Source organism: Lissotriton helveticus, chromosome 10, assembly GCF_964261635.1.
Source record: "Lissotriton helveticus chromosome 10, aLisHel1.1, whole genome shotgun sequence".
Lineage (NCBI taxonomy): Eukaryota > Metazoa > Chordata > Amphibia > Caudata > Salamandridae > Lissotriton > Lissotriton helveticus.
This window is the reverse complement of record NC_136071.1, coordinates 1,196,562,913-1,196,581,387: the sequence shown is the minus strand read 5'-3', so window position 1 is coordinate 1,196,581,387 and position 18,475 is coordinate 1,196,562,913. Positions and strand designations below refer to the sequence as shown.

The following is an 18,475-nucleotide window of genomic DNA, read 5'->3' as shown; positions in this document are numbered from 1 at the left end:
ATGTTTCCTATATCTGTGACTGCTTCCTGTCCCATAGAGCTTTTCCTATTGCAGTGACTGCTCACTGTCCCTTAGAGCTCTTCCAATACCTGTGACTACTTTCTGTTCCTTAGAACTCTTCATATAGCTGTGACTACTTCCTGTTTCTTAGAACTCTTCATATAGCTGTGACTACTTCCTGTTTCTTAGAACTCTTCATATAGCTGTGACTACTTCCTGTTCCTTAGAACTCTTCATATAGCTGTGACTACTTCCTGTTTCTTAGAACTCTTCATATAGCTGTGACTACTTCCTGTTTCTTAGAACTCTTCATATAGCTGTGACTACTTCCTGTTCCTTAGAACTCTTCATATAGCTGTGACTACTTCCTGTTCCTTAGAACTCTTCATATACATATAGCTGTGACTACTTCCTGTTCCTTAGAACTCTTCATATAGCTGTGACTGCATCCTGTTCCTTAGAACTCTTCATCTAGCTGTGACTGCTTCCTGTCCATGAGCTTTCCTCCTGTACCCGTGACTGCTTCCTGTGTTTGCCTGCTCTCATTGTGACTGCTTCCTATTCATGTGACTGCTTTCTGTCCCTGAGAGCTCTACTTATGCCTGTGACTGCTTCCTGTCCCTTAGAACTCTTCATATAGCTGAGCCTGCTTCCTGTCCATGACCTCGCGACCTGTGGCTGTGACTGCTTCCTGTGTGTGCTTGCTCTCACTGCGACGGCTTCCTATACCCGTGACTGCTTCCTGTCCCTTTGAGCTCTTCCTACGACAGGGACTGCTAACTGTCCAATAGAGCTCTTCCTATGCCTGTGACTGCTTCCTGTTCCTTAGAACTCTTCATCTAGCTGTGACTGCTTCCTGTCAATGAGCTCTCCTCCTATACCCGTGACTGCTTCCTGTGTTTGCCTGCTCTCATTGTGACTGCCTCCTATACCTGTGACTGCTTTCTATCCCTGAGAGCTCTACCTATGCCTGTGAATTCTTCCTATGCCTGTGGCTGCTTCTTTGTCACTGAGAGCACGACCTATGTCTGATACTACTTCCTGTCCCTTAGAGATCTTCCTATGCTTGTGACTGCTTCTTGCCCCTGAGAGCTTTTCCTATGCCTGTGACTGCTAACTGTCCAATAGAGCTCTTCCTAGGCCTGTGACTGCTTCCTGTTCCTTAGAACTCTTTATATAGCTGTGACTGCTTCCTGTCCATGAGCTCTCCTCCTGTACCCGTGACTGCTTCCTGTATTTGCCTGCTCTCATTATTACTGCCTCCTATACCTGTGACTGCTTTCTATCCCTGAGAGTTCTACCTATGCCTGTGAATTCTTCCTATGCCTGTGACTGCTTCCTGTTCCTTAGAACTTGTCCTATGGCTGTGAATGCTTCCTGTGCATGAACTCTCCTCCTGTGCCTATGACAGCTTCCTGTGTGTGCTTGCTCTCTTTGCAACTTCTTCCTTTTCATGTGAATGTTTCCTCTGCCTGTAAGTGCTTCCTCTGCCTGTGAATATTTGCTGTTTGTGGCTGCTTCCTATGGCTGTTAATGTTTTCTGTGCCTGTGACTGCTTCCTGTCCATGGGAGCTCTTCCTATGCCTGTGAATTCTTCCTATACCTGTGACTGCTTCCTGTTCTTTAGAACCCTTCATATGGCTGTGACTGCTTCCTGTCCATGAGCTCTCCTTATGTGCCTGTGACTGCTTCCTGTGTGTGCTTGATCTCGTTGCAACTGCTTCCTATACCTTGACTGCTTCCTGTCCTGAGAGCGCTTCCCATGCCCTTGACTGCTTCCTGTGCCCCAGAACTCATTCTGATGCTTGTTACTGCTTCATGGCCCTTAGAGCTCTCCGAATGGCTAGCTTCCTGTCCACGAGAGCTCCTCCTGTGCATGAGACTGCTTCCAGCCCACAAGAGCTCCTCCTGTGCATGAGACTGCTTCCAGCCCACAAGAGCTCCTCCTGTGCATGAGACTGCTTCCTGCCCCCAAGAACTCTTCCCTTGCTCTTGACTGCTTCCTGTCCCTGAGAGCTCTTCCCATGTCCTTGACTCTCAGCAGCTCCCGCCAGCCCCGCCCACCACCACCACCACCTAGCGCCCCTCTCTTCTCCCAGGACCTACTTAATGGATACTGCAGCGCAACCCCTTTGAGCGCCCCTCCCTCTTCACAGGACCTACACAATGGAGGCCGCAGTGCAGACGTGCAGTACACCCATGCAGCGGGCACCCTGCCGGTGTGCCAAAGGCAAGCCAGTCTGCGCCCGTCCACGCCTGGACCGCACCTAGCACCAAGAAACTTGGTTCTCCCACCTCTCATAGATACGTTGCGACCCCGCTCCGAGCTCTGCAACCACAAACCATGCTACAACAACTGCTAACGCACTTCTCCACGTTCCACTGTAGGAGTTTTTGCCTGCTGCACTGCATCTTATCCTGCAACACCAGAGCACCCGCACTCACTACAACCACCATCACGCCGACCACATCAACTACGACGGCTTCAGAAATACTCCACTGCCTCCTGCTCAATTCACGATCACTCTGCTAGCACGCCACTGAGATCTGAGACAACATCCCTCACCCCGACATAGTCTTTCTCACAGAAACCTGGCTTTACTAATAAAGCATCCACTGCACCACTGCTGCAGACGACACCTCTCCGATCATGGAACACCTCAACTTCCAACTTCAAATCAACAGTAAAACCACCATCAGAGGCACCCTCGCCTCCAGGACCATGCCCCAGTTTCTGTGACGCCTTCCCCGAATTCAATACCCCACTCGCCATCGACTCCAAACACTACATCTTCCTCGGAGACCTTGATGTCTTCAATGACTCCAATACTTCCAACCCCCCAAAAGTATGAACATCAGCCTCTCCCAACTAATCACTGACCCCAAACACTACGCAGGACACACACTAGACCCCAACGTTATGGCCAGCGACAGAGTCAAGTACAGCCACATCACAGAGCTCTCCTACACAGACCATGCCATTGTGCCCTGCACCATCACAGGATTCCCCGGCACCGCCACCAAGCCGCCCAGCTCCTCATACCACAGCTGGAACAAAGTATGATAGTGCCAGTGGACCAACACCTCCTGCTCTGACCCCGCAACCAATGTAAAACAGGCTGTGTAAAACCTCTCCACCAGGTTCACCGATTTCACCAACAGAGTCACCCCGTGAAGCTTACCATACTCAAGAGACCTGCCACCAAACAAGCCAGTTGGCACACCACTGAACTGAGGACCACAAAACACAACTGCAAGCAACTAGAAAGGAAATGGCCCACAAGCAAGGAGTTCACAGACCGAGCCACCTTCAAGTCATCCCCCAACCAATACCACAAGCTACTGAAAAAGATTAAAAGAACCACACTAATAGACTGCATCGAAACCAGCTCTAACCACAGCAACGAAGTCTTCAACTTCGTCAGAGAGTTCTCCAACCCCTCAGCCACCAAAAACAACACCACCGCCCCCTCTCAAGTACTCAGAGACTCCTTGGTGGACTTCTTCCAAGACAGGATCTCCTCTATCTACCAAAACTTCGAACCCCAACCCACCGCCACTGACACCCTTAGTCTCCTAGCTCCCACGGATGCTAACTCCAAAACTACCTACAACCACGTGCTCATAGTCTGGGACTAGCTTACCCAACAAAACACCACAGCCATCATGAACTCGATTCACTCAGGAGCACCCACGAACCCCTGTCCCCACCACATCTTCAACCTCAGGAGCAAGAGGGTCGGCAGCGAGCTTCAACTCATCCATCACCACAGCCTCTTTCCCCGAAGTATGGAAACACGCAGAAGTCACATCCCTTCTCAAGAATCCCTCTGCCGACCCCAGCAAACTCAGGAACTACCGTTCCATCTCGCTGTTCCCTTTTCTACCAAAGTCCTTGAAAAAGCCATCAACCGCCTACTCACGGAACACCTTGAGATCAGCAATCTTCTGGACTGCCCCCCACCCCCTTCGGATTCCACACCAACCGCAGCATTGAAATGACCCTGATCACTGCCACTGATGACATCAGAACCCTCCTCAACCGGGAAGAAGCGGCAACCCTAAGCCTCCTAGACCTCTCAGAATCATTCAACACCGTATCCACCACACCCTTATCAAGAGGCTTCATCACATTGGCATCCAAGGAGACGCCCTCAAGTGGATTGCCTCCTTCCTCACCAGAAGAACCCAGAGGCTCCGCTTACTACCTTTCACCTCGGAACCCAAGAACATCCTCTGGGGGGCCCTCAAGGCTCATCCCGTACCCCCACACTATTCAACATCTACATGACCCCATGGGCCAACATTGTCAGAACCCATGGAATGAACATCATATTTTATGCAGACAACACCCAGCTCCTCCGCTCTCTATCAGAAGACCCCTCCACCACGAAAGCTAATTTTACCGGTGCATGACGGGCATTGCCAACTGGTTGAAAGACACCAGCTAAAACTCAACAGAGACAGTGCTGATCTTCTGGGGCAACACCTACCCATGGAACGACTTCTGGTTGCCTTCTGAACTAGGACCAGCACCCACCCCGACAGACCATGCACGTATCCTGGACAGCAAGCTCACCATGAAACACCAGATCAACACATTATCTTCCGCCTGCTTCTTCATTCTTCGCATTCTCTGTAAGATTTTCAAATGGCGCCCCATCAACACCAGACGTACAGTCGCTCAAGCCCATAATCCCCAGCTGGCTGGACTATAGCAACACACTCTACGTAGGAATCACCGCTCTGCTCCTTGAAGAGATGACAGTCTATACAGAATTTAGCGTCCAGACCGATCCTTGACCTCCCCAAGCAGATCCACATCACCCCTCACCTCAACTAGCTCCACTGGCTCCCCATTCAGAGGAGATGTCAATTCAAGATGTTGGTCCCACACCTACAGGGCCCATCACAATCAGAGACCAGTATACAACAACCACCGCCTGAACTTCCACCAACCCTCCAGACACCTACGCTCTACCTCCCTCTACCTCCTGCTACCCCCGCAACCGCTGAAGAAACAGTGGAGGACACTCTTACATCGCGGCAAAATCCCGTAACAAACTCCCCTTCACCTACGGATCCTCTCTTCTGGAATTCAGGAAATGACTAAAGACCTGGCTGTTCAACTAACCTCTAGCAGCCATGCCCTAAGAGCCTGGATACCCTCACGGGTGATTAGCCGTGCTATATATATAAATCCTAGTTGACTGACTGCTTCCTGTACCCGAGAGCTCTTCTTGATCTGCGCCTGCTTCCTATCTATGAGAGTTCTTCTTATGACGGTGACTGCTTCCTGTCCTCGACTAAGGACACTACACAGTTTCAGCGATGGGCCATAAACAATAGCAGAAAAACATCATCGCAGGACAACTAACATCGACCTCAACTTCCAACTTCAAATCGACACAAAACCACCATCAGAGGCACCCTCGCCTCCAGGACCATGCCCCAGTTTCTGTGACGCCTTCCCCGAATTCAATACCCCACTCGCCATCAACTCCAAACACTACATCTTCCTCGGAGACCTTGATGTCTTCAATGACGCCAATACTACCAACCCGCCAAAAGTATGAACGTCAGCCTCTCCCAACTAGTCACTGACCCAAACACTATGCAGGACACAAGCTAGACCCCAACTTTATGGCCAGCGACAGAGTCAAGTACAGCCACATCACAGAGATCTCCTGGACAGACCATGCCATTGTGCACACCACCACCCCCTCTCAAGTATTCAGAGCCTCCTTGGTGGACTTTTTCCAAGACAGGATCTCCTCCATCTACAAAAACTTCGAACCCCAACCCACCGCCACTGACACCCTTAGTCTCCTAGCTCCCACGGATGCTAACCCCAAAATTACCTACAACCACCTGCTCATAGTATGGGACTAGCTCACCCAACAAAACACCACAGCCATCATGAACTCGATCCACTCAGGAGCACCCACAAACCCCTGTCCCCACCACATCTTCAACCTCAGGAGCAAGAGGATCGGCAGCGAGCTTCAACTCATCCATCACTACAGCCTCCTTCCCCGAAGTATGGAAACACGCAGAAGTCACATCCCTTCTCAAGAATCCATCTGCCGACCCCAGCAAACTCAGGAACTACCGTTCCATCTCGCTGTTCCCTTTTCTACCAAAGTCCTTGAAAAAGCCACCAACCGCCAACCCACGGAACACCTTGAGATCAGCAATCTTCTGGACTGCCCCCACCCCCTTCGGATTCTACACCAACCGCAGCACTGAAATGACCCTGATCGCTGCCACTGATGACATCAGAACCCTCCTCAACCGGGAAGAAGCAGCGACCCTTAGCCTCCTAGACCTCTCAGAATATTTCAACACCGTATCCACCACACCCTTATCAAGAGGCTTCATCACATTGGCATCCAAGGAGACGCCCTCAAGTGGATTGCCTCCTTCCTCACCACAAGAACCCAGAGGCTCCGCTTACTACCTTTCACCTCAGAACCCAAGAACATCCTCTGGGGGGCCCTCAAGGCTCATCCCGTACCCCCACACTATTCAACATCTACATGACCCCATGGGCCAACATTGTCAGAACCCATGGAATGAACATCATATTTTATGCAGACAACTCCCAGCTCATCCGCTCTCTATCAGAAGACCCCTCCACCACGAAAGCTAATTTCACAGGTGCATGACGGGCATCGCCGACTGGATGAAAGACACCTGCTAAAACTCAACAGAGACAGTGCTGATCTTCTGGGACAACACCTACCCATGGAACAACTTCTGGTTGCATTCTGAACTAGGATTAGCACCCACCCCGACAGACCATGCAAGTATCCTGGACAGCAAGCTCACCATGAAACACCAGATCAACACAGTAGCTTCCGCCTGCTTCTTCATTCTTCGCATTCTCTGTAAGATTTTCATTTGGCTCCCCATCAACACCAGACGTACAGTCACTCAAGCCCATAATCCCCAGCTGGCTGGACTATGGCAACACACTCTACGTAGGAATCACCGCTCAGCTCCTGAAGAGATGACAGTCTATACAGAATTTAGCGTCCAGACCGATCCTCGACCTCCCCAAGCAGATCCACATCACCCCTCACCTCAACTAGCTCCACTGGCGCCCCCTTCAGAAGAGATGTCAATTCAAGATGTTGGTCCCACACCTACAAAGCCTGTCACAATCAGAGACCAGTATACAACAACCACCGCCTGAACTTCCACCAACCCTCCAGACACCTACGCTCTGCCTCCCTCTACCTCCTGCTACCCCGCAACCGCCGAAGCAACAGTGGAGGACACTCTTACATCGCGGCAAAATCCCGTAACAAACTCCCCTTCACCTACGGATCCTCTCTTCTTGAATTCAAGAAATGACTAAAGACCTGGCTGTTCAACTAACCTCTAGCAGCCATGCCCTAGGAGCCTGGATACCCTCACGGGTGAGTAGCCGTGCTGTATATATAAATCCTAGTTGACTGAATGCTTCCTGTACCCGAGAGCTCTTCTTGACCTGCGACTGCTTCTTATCTATGAGTGTTCTTCTTATGACGGGGACTGCTTCCTGTCCTCGACTAAGGACAGTACACAGTCTCAGCGATGGGCCATAAACAATAGCAGAAAAACATCATTGCAGGACAGCTAACATCGTCTGAGGCCCTGGAAGTGCGGCAACATCATACCAATGTCACTGGCTCCTCAGATGTCAGCGACGGTGCAGGAGCACCAGCAACAACCAAAGACAGTGGCTCCTCAGATGTCAGCGACAGTGCCCCAGCACCAGCAACAACCAACCGCATTGGCTCCTCACATGTCAGCTACAGTGCCGCAGCACCAGCAACAACCAACCGCACTGGGTCCTCAGATGTCAGCGACAGTGCCCCAGCACCAGCAACAACCAACGGCATTGGCTCCTCAGATGTCAGCGACAGTGCCCCAGCACCAGCAACAACCAACAGCATTGGCTCCTCACATGTCAGCTACAGTGCCACAGCACCAGCAACAACCAACGGCACTGGGTCCTCAGATGTCAGCGACAGTGCCCCAGCACCAGCAACAACCAACAGAATTGGGTCCTCAGATGTCAGCGATAGTGCCGCAGCACCAGAATCAACCAACGGCATTGGCTCCTCAGATGTCAGCGACAGTGCCGCTGCACCAGCACCAACCAATGACATTGGGTCCTCAAATGCCAGTAACAGACTCACCCAGTGCTCCTCTTGGCTGCCGACAGGACGTAGGACCGCTCCTTGGAGGCAGAGCCCTTGACGATGCTATTGGCTGCCTCTGATCTGTGGAAGGAAAGACAAAGCAGTGAGTGCACTCATTACAGCTTAACATGGCTTCACAAAGTGCCCTCAATAGGGCTTCAATATTATAAACCACAGTAGAGACCGGGGGCCCCAGTTGAGACATGGGTGTATATAGTATCATGCAAAAATGTCTCAATAGGAGTCAACAGCAGGGCCCAATTCAGCAAGTAAATTAATTACACAAGGAACAAAAAACACGTAGCCGACTTTTCAATCAAATGCCATTATATTATCAACAGAGGTATTATGCTTCACTTGTCATAATGCAGCATAAGCCGTGCATGTACTAAGTCCAACACATTGTGCTAGTGAAGAAATATTTAAATGGTGCCAGTGAAACACATGAAAGACAAAGTAAAACAGCATATGGGAAATATTTTGGAAAATAATTATGCATGAGATATTTCAATACAAAAAAAATAATGCGAAATGATGTCATAATTAGAGATCCCATTTTAACTGGTACAAGTCGACGCGTTTCGACCTTCATGACTGCAGGGCATCATCAGGATAAGGGTGACCCATGGAGGATGAGTGATGCCTACGGGGAAAGGTAAAGAAACCCCACTTTGAAGCTGACCCGCAACTTCTAGAGGGACCACAGCGGATCCTCTCTTCCCTCTCCGGTGACCAGCAGCGCTGGCCCAGGCTTTAACCCCACATGAGGGTATTCGCCAGCATTAATTCAATTATCTGAGTAACGCCAACTCATCTCCATCCCGTACAGTATCAATACAACCCACCCCGCCCCTCCATCTCATCTCTATCCTGTATACTACAGTATCAATACAACCCAGACCACCCCTCCATCTCATCTCTACTCTGTACAGTAGCAATACAACCCAGACCACCCCTCCATCTCATCTCTACTCTGTACAGTATCAATACAACCCAGACCACCCCTCCATCTCATCTCTACTCTGTACAGTATCAATACAACCCAGACCACCCCTCCATCTCATCTCTACTCTGTACAGTATCACTGCAACCCAGACCACCCCTCCATCTCATCTCTACTCTGTACAGTATCAATACAACCCAGACCACCCCTCCATCTCATCTCTACTCTGTACAGTATCAATACAACCCAGACCACCCCTCCATCTCATCTCTACCCTGTACAGTATCACTGCAACCCAGACCACCCCTCCATCTCATCTCTACTCTGTACAGTATCAATACAACCCAGACCACCCCTCCATCTCATCTCTACTCTGTACAGTATCAATACAACCCAGACCACCCCTCCATCTCATCTCTACTCTGTACAGTATCAATACAACCCAGACCACCCCTCCATCTCATCTCTACTCTGTACAGTATCAATACAACCCAGACCACCCCTCCATCTCATCTCTACTCTGTACAGTATCAATACAACCCAGACCACCCCTCCATCTCATCTCTACTCTGTACAGTATCAATACAACCCAGACCACCCCTCCATCTCATCTCTACTCTGTACAGTATCAATACAACCCAGACCACCCCTCCATCTCATCTCTACCCTGTACAGTATCACTGCAACCCAGACCACCCCTCCATCTCATCTCTACTCTGTACAGTATCAATACAGCCCAGACCACCCCTCCATCTCATCTCTACTCTGTACAGTAGCAATACAACCCAGACCACCCCTCCATATCATCTCTACTCTGTACAGTATCAATACAACCCAGACCACCCCTCCATCTCATCTCTACTCTGTACAGTATCAATACAGCCCAGACCACCCTCCATCTCATCTCTACTCTGTACAGTATCAATACAACCCACCCGCCCCTCCATCTCATCTCTACTCTGTACAGTATCAATACAACCCAGACCACCCCTCCATCTCATCTCTACTCTGTACAGTATCAATACAACCCAGACCACCCCTCCATCTCATCTCTACTCTGTACAGTATCAATACAACCCAGACCACCCCTCCATCTCATCTCTACCCTGTACAGTATCAATACAACCCAGACCACCCCTCCATCTCATCTCTACTCTGTACAGTATCAATACAACCCAGACCACCCCTCCATCTCATCTCTACCCTGTACAGTATCAATACAACCCAGACCACACCTCCATCTCATCTCTACTCTGTACAGTATCAATACAACCCAGACCACCCTCCATCTCATCTCTACTCTGTACAGTATCAATACAACCCAGACCACCCCTCCATCTCATCTCTACTCTGTACAGTATCAATACAACCCAGACCACCCTCCATCTCATCTCTACCCTGTACAGTATCACTGCAACCCAGACCACCCCTCCATCTCATCTCTACCCTGTACAGTATCAATACAACCCAGACCACCCCTCCATCTCATCTCTACTCTGTACAGTATCAATACAACCCAGACCACCCCTCCATCTCATCTCTACTCTGTACAGTATCAATACAACCCAGACCACCCCTCCATCTCATCTCTACCCTGTACAGTATCAATACAACCCAGACCACCCCTCCATCTCATCTCTACCCTGTACAGTATCAATACAACCCAGACCACCCCTCCATCTCATCTCTACTCTGTACAGTATCAATACAACCCAGACCACCCCTCCATCTCATCTCTACTCTGTACAGTATCAATACAACCCAGACCACCCCTCCATCTCATCTCTACCCTGTACAGTATCAATACAACCCACCCCGCCCCTCCATCTCATCTCTACTCTGTACAGTATCAATACAACCCAGACCACCCCTCCATCTCATCTCTACTCTGTACAGTATCACTGCAACCCAGACCACCCCTCCATCTCATCTCTACTCTGTACAGTATCAATACAACCCAGACCACCCTCCATCTCATCTCTACTCTGTACAGTATCAATACAACCCAGACCACCCCTCCATCTCATCTCTACTCTGTACAGTATCAATACAACCCAGACCACCCCTCCATCTCATCTCTACTCTGTACAGTATCAATACAACCCACCCCGCCCCTCCATCTCATCTCTACTCTGTACAGTATCACTACAACCCAGACCACCCCTCCATCTCATCTCTACTCTGTACAGTATCAATACAACCCAGACCACCCCTCCATCTCATCTCTACCCTGTACAGTATCAATACAACCCACCCCGCCCCTCCATCTCATCTCTACTCTGTACAGTATCAATACAACCCAGACCACCCCTCCATCTCATCTCTACTCTGTACAGTATCAATACAACCCACCCGCCCCTCCATCTCATCTCTACTCTGTACAGTATCAATACAACCCAGACCACCCCTCCATCTCATCTCTACTCTGTACAGTATCAATACAACCCAGACCACCCCTCCATCTCATCTCTACTCTGTACAGTATCAATACAACCCACCCCGCCCCTCCATCTCATCTCTACCCTGTACAGTATCAATACAACCCAGACCACCCCTCCATCTCATCTCTACTCTGTACAGTATCAATACAACCCACCCCGCCCCTCCATCTCATCTCTACCCTGTACAGTATCAATACAACCCAGACCACCCTCCATCTCATCTCTACCCTGTACAGTATCAATATAACCCACCCGCCCCTCCATCTCATCTCTACTCTGTACAGTATCAATACAACCCAGACCACCCCTCCATCTCATCTCTACTCTGTACAGTATCAATATAACCCACCCGCCCCTCCATCTCATCTCTACCCTGTACAGTATCAATATAACCCACCCGCCCCTCCATCTCATCTCTACCCTGTACAGTATCAATATAACCCACCCGCCCCTCCATCTCATCTCTACTCTGTACAGTATCAATACAACCCAGACCACCCCTCCATCTCATCTCTACTCTGTACAGTATCAATACAACCCAGACCACCCCTCCATCTCATCTCTACTCTGTACAGTATCAATATAACCCACCCGCCCCTCCATCTCATCTCTACTCTGTACAGTATCAATACAACCCAGACCACCCCTCCATCTCATCTCTACCCTGTACAGTATCACTGCAACCCAGACCACCCCTCCATCTCATCTCTACTCTGTACAGTATCAATACAACCCAGACCACCCTCCATCTCATCTCTACCCTGTACAGTATCACTGCAACCCAGACCACCCCTCCATCTCATCTCTACCCTGTACAGTATCAATACAACCCAGACCACCCCTCCATCTCATCTCTACTCTGTACAGTATCAATACAACCCAGACCACCCCTCCATCTCATCTCTACTCTGTACAGTATCAATACAACCCACCCCGCCCCTCCATCTCATCTCTACCCTGTACAGTATCAATACAGCCCAGACCACCCTCCATCTCATCTCTACTCTGTACAGTATCAATATAACCCACCCGCCCCTCCATCTCATCTCTACTCTGTACAGTATCAATACAACCCAGACCACCCCTCCATCTCATCTCTACCCTGTACAGTATCAATACAACCCAGACCACCCCTCCATCTCATCTCTACCCTGTACAGTATCAATACAACCCAGACCACCCCTCCATCTCATCTCTACTCTGTACAGTATCAATACAACCCAGACCACCCCTCCATCTCATCTCTACCCTGTACAGTATCAATACAACCCAGACCACCCCTCCATCTCATCTCTACTCTGTACAGTATCAATACAACCCAGACCACCCCTCCATCTCATCTCTACCCTGTACAGTATCAATACAACCCAGACCACCCCTCCATCTCATCTCTACTCTGTACAGTATCAATACAACCCAGACCACCCCTCCATCTCATCTCTACTCTGTACAGTATCAATACAACCCAGACCACCCCTCCATCTCATCTCTACCCTGTACAGTATCAATACAACCCAGACCACCCCTCCATCTCATCTCTACTCTGTACAGTATCAATACAACCCACCCCGCCCCTCCATCTCATCTCTACTCTGTACAGTATCAATACAACCCAGACCACCCCTCTATCTCATCTCCTTTGAGGGTTCCCAACTTTTATTAGAGATAAATCCTGGCTAGTGGTCGATGTTTTAAGATTCTGAAAAGGCGCAGACATGGTACCTAATTAGAACTGTCCAGAAAGTAGTTTGTAAACATTTTTAACAAAGGCTTCTGTCTTGTTTACTTAATTGATCAATGAGGGGTCATTACAGTGATTTTGTCTTATGTTTACTGCTTAATGTATGTGCTAATAGGGGTAGAAATGTGCCGCTTTATGTCATTTTTCTAATTGATGTACTAGCCGGGACATTAAAGTACTGGTCATGCTGAATAAAAAATTGTCCAGGTGGCCACTCTGTATCTGGAGCTGAGGACTTCTGAAATGGCGCAGACGCGGTACACGAAGGGCAGAGGTGTGGCGCCGCGGCCAGTGCGACTGATGCTGGATCCTGGGGCTCACGGTTCGATCCCCGGCACCGGCGGCAGGTTAGCCCAGCACCATGTGATTCTGGGCAATATCTCGCTTAATCTTCCCGACGGCCCCCAGCGCAGCGATGCCTTTGGGTAGCTGTTCGCGCTTTACAAATACTGGATTTACATTTTTACAAAGTGCCTTCTACCTATAAAACAGTCTGCGTAATGAGCAGAGTCCCCATCACAGAAGAAGATAGGCTGTGGAACAGGAGAAACAAGAGGTGTTCACACACCCACACACCCACCCACACACACTGACACCAACCACGCGCCCTCCTTCACAGCCCAGTTCATCCAGACCCAACTACAATAGACAGGGCCCCCCCGCCCCTCCCCCACAGCCACTGCCTTCTATGAGCTTTACCTCTTCGAGTGCTCCTCTGCGGAAAACGGTGAGTCGCTGTCATCCGAGCTCTCAAGCCTGTTTTTTGTGTTGAAAGGTGCCCTAAAACCAGAGGCATTGAGAGAGACAGTGAGAGAGTCAGTGAGAGAGACAGTGAGAGACAACATATCGAAAGAGAGAAACAGAGAAATAGCATGAGAGAGAGAAGAAAACAAAGATAGAAGAGGTGAGGGAGAGAGAGACACATGATGGAGCACAGGGAGGAAATAACAGAGTGACAGGAAGAGAGAAGATAGTAAATGAGAGATGGGAACTATAAGAGGGATAACTGGGCGTGAGAAACAGAATGTGAGTGGGGGAAGGAGAGAGGTATTTAGAGAGGGATGTGAAGTGAGTGAAAGAGATAGATAGATAGATGTTTTCTTATTTTTGGAATTTTCTATAGCGCAAACGTGACCCGTCTGGGTATCAGAGCGCTGTACATATAGCAAAACAAGTTAAACATAGAAAACATTGGGAATAAACAGATAAAATACAGTTATGGGTATGTTGTGTAAATAACAAATATGTTATAAAGGCAAAAGCAAAAAAAGAACAGGCAAGAAACAAAATATATACAATGAGAAACAAAAACTGTTGACTTTGCGTACTCTGGATACCGATATGTATAAAGGGAAGATAGTGCGAACTTTGTGAGATTAGGAACTACTGCTGAAGGAATCCATTAAGAAACAGCATGTTAAATTCTTTTTTGTAGGATGTGGTTGAAGGATTAGATCTCATTTCAGGAGGAATTGCGTTCCATATTCTAGGAGCAAGGGCAGAAAGGTGAGTGGTTATAAAAGTTCTTTTTGTTGAACTTCTGTGGCTTCAACAACAGAGAGTTAGAACTTCTTAGAGAACGACTCCCACCTGATAGTTCACGTTTTTTTTGCCAGGTAAACGGGCGTGTTGTGATGAAGAGCCTTATGGATCATGTAGGCTATCTTAAACTGAATTCTGGTTTCAAACAGGAGCCATTTTAGATATTTCAGATCAGGTGTAACGTGGTCGCGTTTACAGGATCCAGTGATGAGCCCAGAGCTGAGTTTAGAGTGGCCCTTAACGGAGTCAACCAAGCTTTGGGTAGACTTGCAAGAGGGGCAAGGCACGAGAGGACTCGGGAGTGGACTGTTAGCTGAAAGTCATCCGGCAGTAAGAAGGGTTTAAATTTCTTTAGAGTGCTCAAATGGTAATTAGCGCCTCTGGTGCTTGCACTGATGTGGTCTTGCATATTGAGGTATTTGTCCAGTGTAATACCTAAAGATCTAGTAGAATCAACAGCAGGAGGGGCACCAGTGTGCGCTGTAAGCCATTCATGGATGGGAGTGGAGAGATTGTGGGGGCTCGTCGGGAGAAGCGTATTTAGCATGATGTGATTGTGGGTTAACCATTGTTGGGTTTTCAGTAGGCCAAGGTTAGGAGTTTTGATATCTTCAGGTGAGGAAATTTTCATATTCAATTGTGTTTAATCCATGTATGTGTGGTATTGTATAGTTGAGTGTGTAATAATTTCAGTAAGTGGTCCATGAACAAGTTAATATTGTAGGAGAGAGTGGATCATTGAGGTACCCCAATCGAGACAGGAGTAACGTCTGATAGGGTTTGATTGACTTTGATACGTTGAGCTCTATTATGAAGGAAGGAGGAAAATCAGCTTAGAACGGGACCAGATACACCCATCCTTTTCTCCAAAAGGTCTATCATGTAATTTTTGACCGCATCAAACCCAGAGGAGAGATCAAGGAGTATAGCAGGCAGGGTTCGTTCTGATCCAACGGTCTCAGGGCACATACACAAGACAATGTATGTTGGATCCGTTCCAGTTCTATGACCTGTTCTGAAGCCAGATTGGCAATGGTAGAGGAGCTGAAACTAAGTGATGTGGTTGCAGTTGTAAGTGTACACTTTTCTCTAGAGCTTTTGCAAGTGCCATAATCTTAGTGAAAGGATGAAAACTTTGAGGTCAGAAAAGTCCGCTTTCGGCTTTTTAGGGATAGGGGTAACCTTTTCTTTATTTAACAGAGTTTTATATAGCGCTAACTTGAACTGAAGGTATCAGGTAACAGAGCGCTTTACACAGCACCAGTTGTATTACATGAGGACACATTCATTTTTGTTAGGCACGGGGAGATTAAGCGATTTGCCCACAATCACAGGATGTTCAGTCTCATGGCCGAGACTCAAACCCAGGTCCACCAGATTCGAGGTCGACCGCCCTAGCCGTTAGGCCAACTCCTCACCTGACCTATTTTTAGGCAATCAGGAATCGGGCCCTGGGATAGAGAAGCACTGATAATCTTAGACCAGAGTGGGAGTTTGGAAAAACTAAGCTCTTTGGTGAGTTTGGCGGGTAGAGGATCTTTGAAGTGATTAGAAGGAGTAATTGATATTATTTTTTGAGTATCTCTGTTTTGTCAGGAAGTTTGAAGTTAGTCCATGCAGCATTGTTTTTAGTAGTGAAATCAGAGAGAAGGGAGCATATTTTAGTAGGCATAGGGATGAGATTTGATTGGGCCTAGCTTGGTGAATGCTGAGCAGTAAATTGTAGATCTGATTCAATTCTTCTTGTTTTTTTAATGAAATGAGCAGAGAAATCATCACCATTTGGGAGTTTCACATTATTTCTCGATGGAGGTATAGATCTTCCACTAGCTTGCAGTTTGAAGATTTCGAAAAGGTTTTTAGGTCTGTTTTTCGCACTGTCCAGTTGTGTCCAGAAGTAGATTGCTTTGGAACTACGTATGAGCTTATTTTAATGACTTCGAATGGACCTCAGTGCTGAAGGTGTGTTATGGAATGGCAGATTCTCCACGCTCTCTCGGCAAGCCTTAATCTCCACCTTTATTCATTAACGTTGCTACTGGGTATTCTTTATAACTGCTTCGGAGCAATTGTATCAATAATGACTGACATAGATTGTATGTAGTAATCTGTGAGATTATTCACATTAGACATGTTTGAGGTGGAGGAAGGAGGTTGTTGCGAAGGGAAGTTAGCTCAGGTATGTTTATTTTTCTAAAGTCTCTGGACCATTGTTTTGTTTTGCAAGGTTGGTCTTGTCTAGTTAGTACAGTATCCAAGATGAAGAAGGAGATTTGCTAGTGGTCGGACCAGCCACACAGTGATATGGATTCTCGTTGTATGATATTTTCCTTGGCGATGATTAGATCAAGGGTGGAGCCTTTATTATGGGTTGGGCCATTGCAAGGGTTGAGGTCAGCAAGGAAGGTATTCAGTAAGGGGTTCTTTGGGTCGTTCCAGTGAATATTGACATCATCAAGGAATATCTGGTTAGGTGGTCAGTGTTAGATGAGACGGTCTCCGTACATTTTTCAATGAATTGCAGGTTATTACCAGGTGGGTGGTAAATCCTGTGGCGTTTGCATAACATATTCAGTGCAAAGTAATTGACTTGGCGGCAGAGGCAACAACTTGCTTGGAGAAGGGTATACGACCTTGGGGCCAAAAAGATGAATCAGGATGCAATCAAACACTACCATAAGGCCATACATCGGGCTCGATCAGCCTATCTCATCAATGAGATCAAGTCAAGTAATAATTCAGTAAAAAGCATCTACAAAATACTCGACGATTTTAAAACTAGGAAGGATCCTTCCACTCCGTGGATTACATCTGGGCAACAATGTGAGGATTTGGTCACTTTCTTTGTGCAGAAAGTGGAAACCATTTATAAATCCTTCTCTATCGACCCTCCAGACCTCATGGTTACACTAGATCTTCGGCCCATTAATACCCTGGTAGCTATCCCCTCCATCTCCCAGGATGAGCTTCTCACCCTGAGCAAAAAGGTTAAATCAGGTTCCCCTATAAATCCCATGAGGTCGGCCCAAATCAGGGATACACTACCTGTTCTAAGAATGCCTCTGTGTCAGACCAGCATGCCTCCTTCACCACGGCACTGGTGGAAACAAGCTAGGGTGGTCCCCTTGCTGAAAAAAAGTCACTTGAACCTACCAAACCGTAAAGTTTTCGACCCATATCCCTCGTACCCTGGGTTGCTAAAATTGCTGAGGTCCACACTAATACCATCCTCTCAGGCTATCTGAACAGCACAGGTGCCTTGGATCACTCCCAGAATGGCTTCCGCCCGGGTCATAGTACCAAGACCGCGCTTTTACAAGTGAGTGAACACCTACGGACCATCCGAGATGAGGGACAAACTGCAGCCCTCATATTGCTCGTTCTTAGCGCTGCGTTTGATACGGTCTCCCATCAAATCCTCCTGCGCCGGCTAGAGGAGGCAGGGCTGGTGGGCCTGGCCTTGGAGTGGTTTTGCTCTTTTCTATCTGATAGATCATTCCAGGTTTGGCCCCCCCTCCCTCTCACACGCTTATGTCATCAAGCAGGGGGTTCCCCAGGGCTCAGCCTCAAGCCCAGTGTTGTTGAAGCTCTATGTTCAACCCCTGGCGGCGGTGGC

General features: G+C 48.3%; 1 protein-coding gene across 1 annotated transcript in view; it reads right to left on the bottom strand.

The window, feature by feature from the left end:
* Positions 1-18,475, bottom strand: part of LOC144784940 (uncharacterized) — a 327,184-nt gene that overhangs the window by 173,552 nt on the left and 135,157 nt on the right. The window contains exons 10-11 of the mRNA XM_078664054.1: positions 14,017-14,097; positions 8,190-8,273 (exon numbers count right to left, since the gene is read on the bottom strand). Of these exons, the coding sequence (XP_078520180.1) occupies positions 8,190-8,273; positions 14,017-14,097 (165 nt within the window). The remainder of the gene's footprint in view (positions 1-8,189; positions 8,274-14,016; positions 14,098-18,475) is intronic.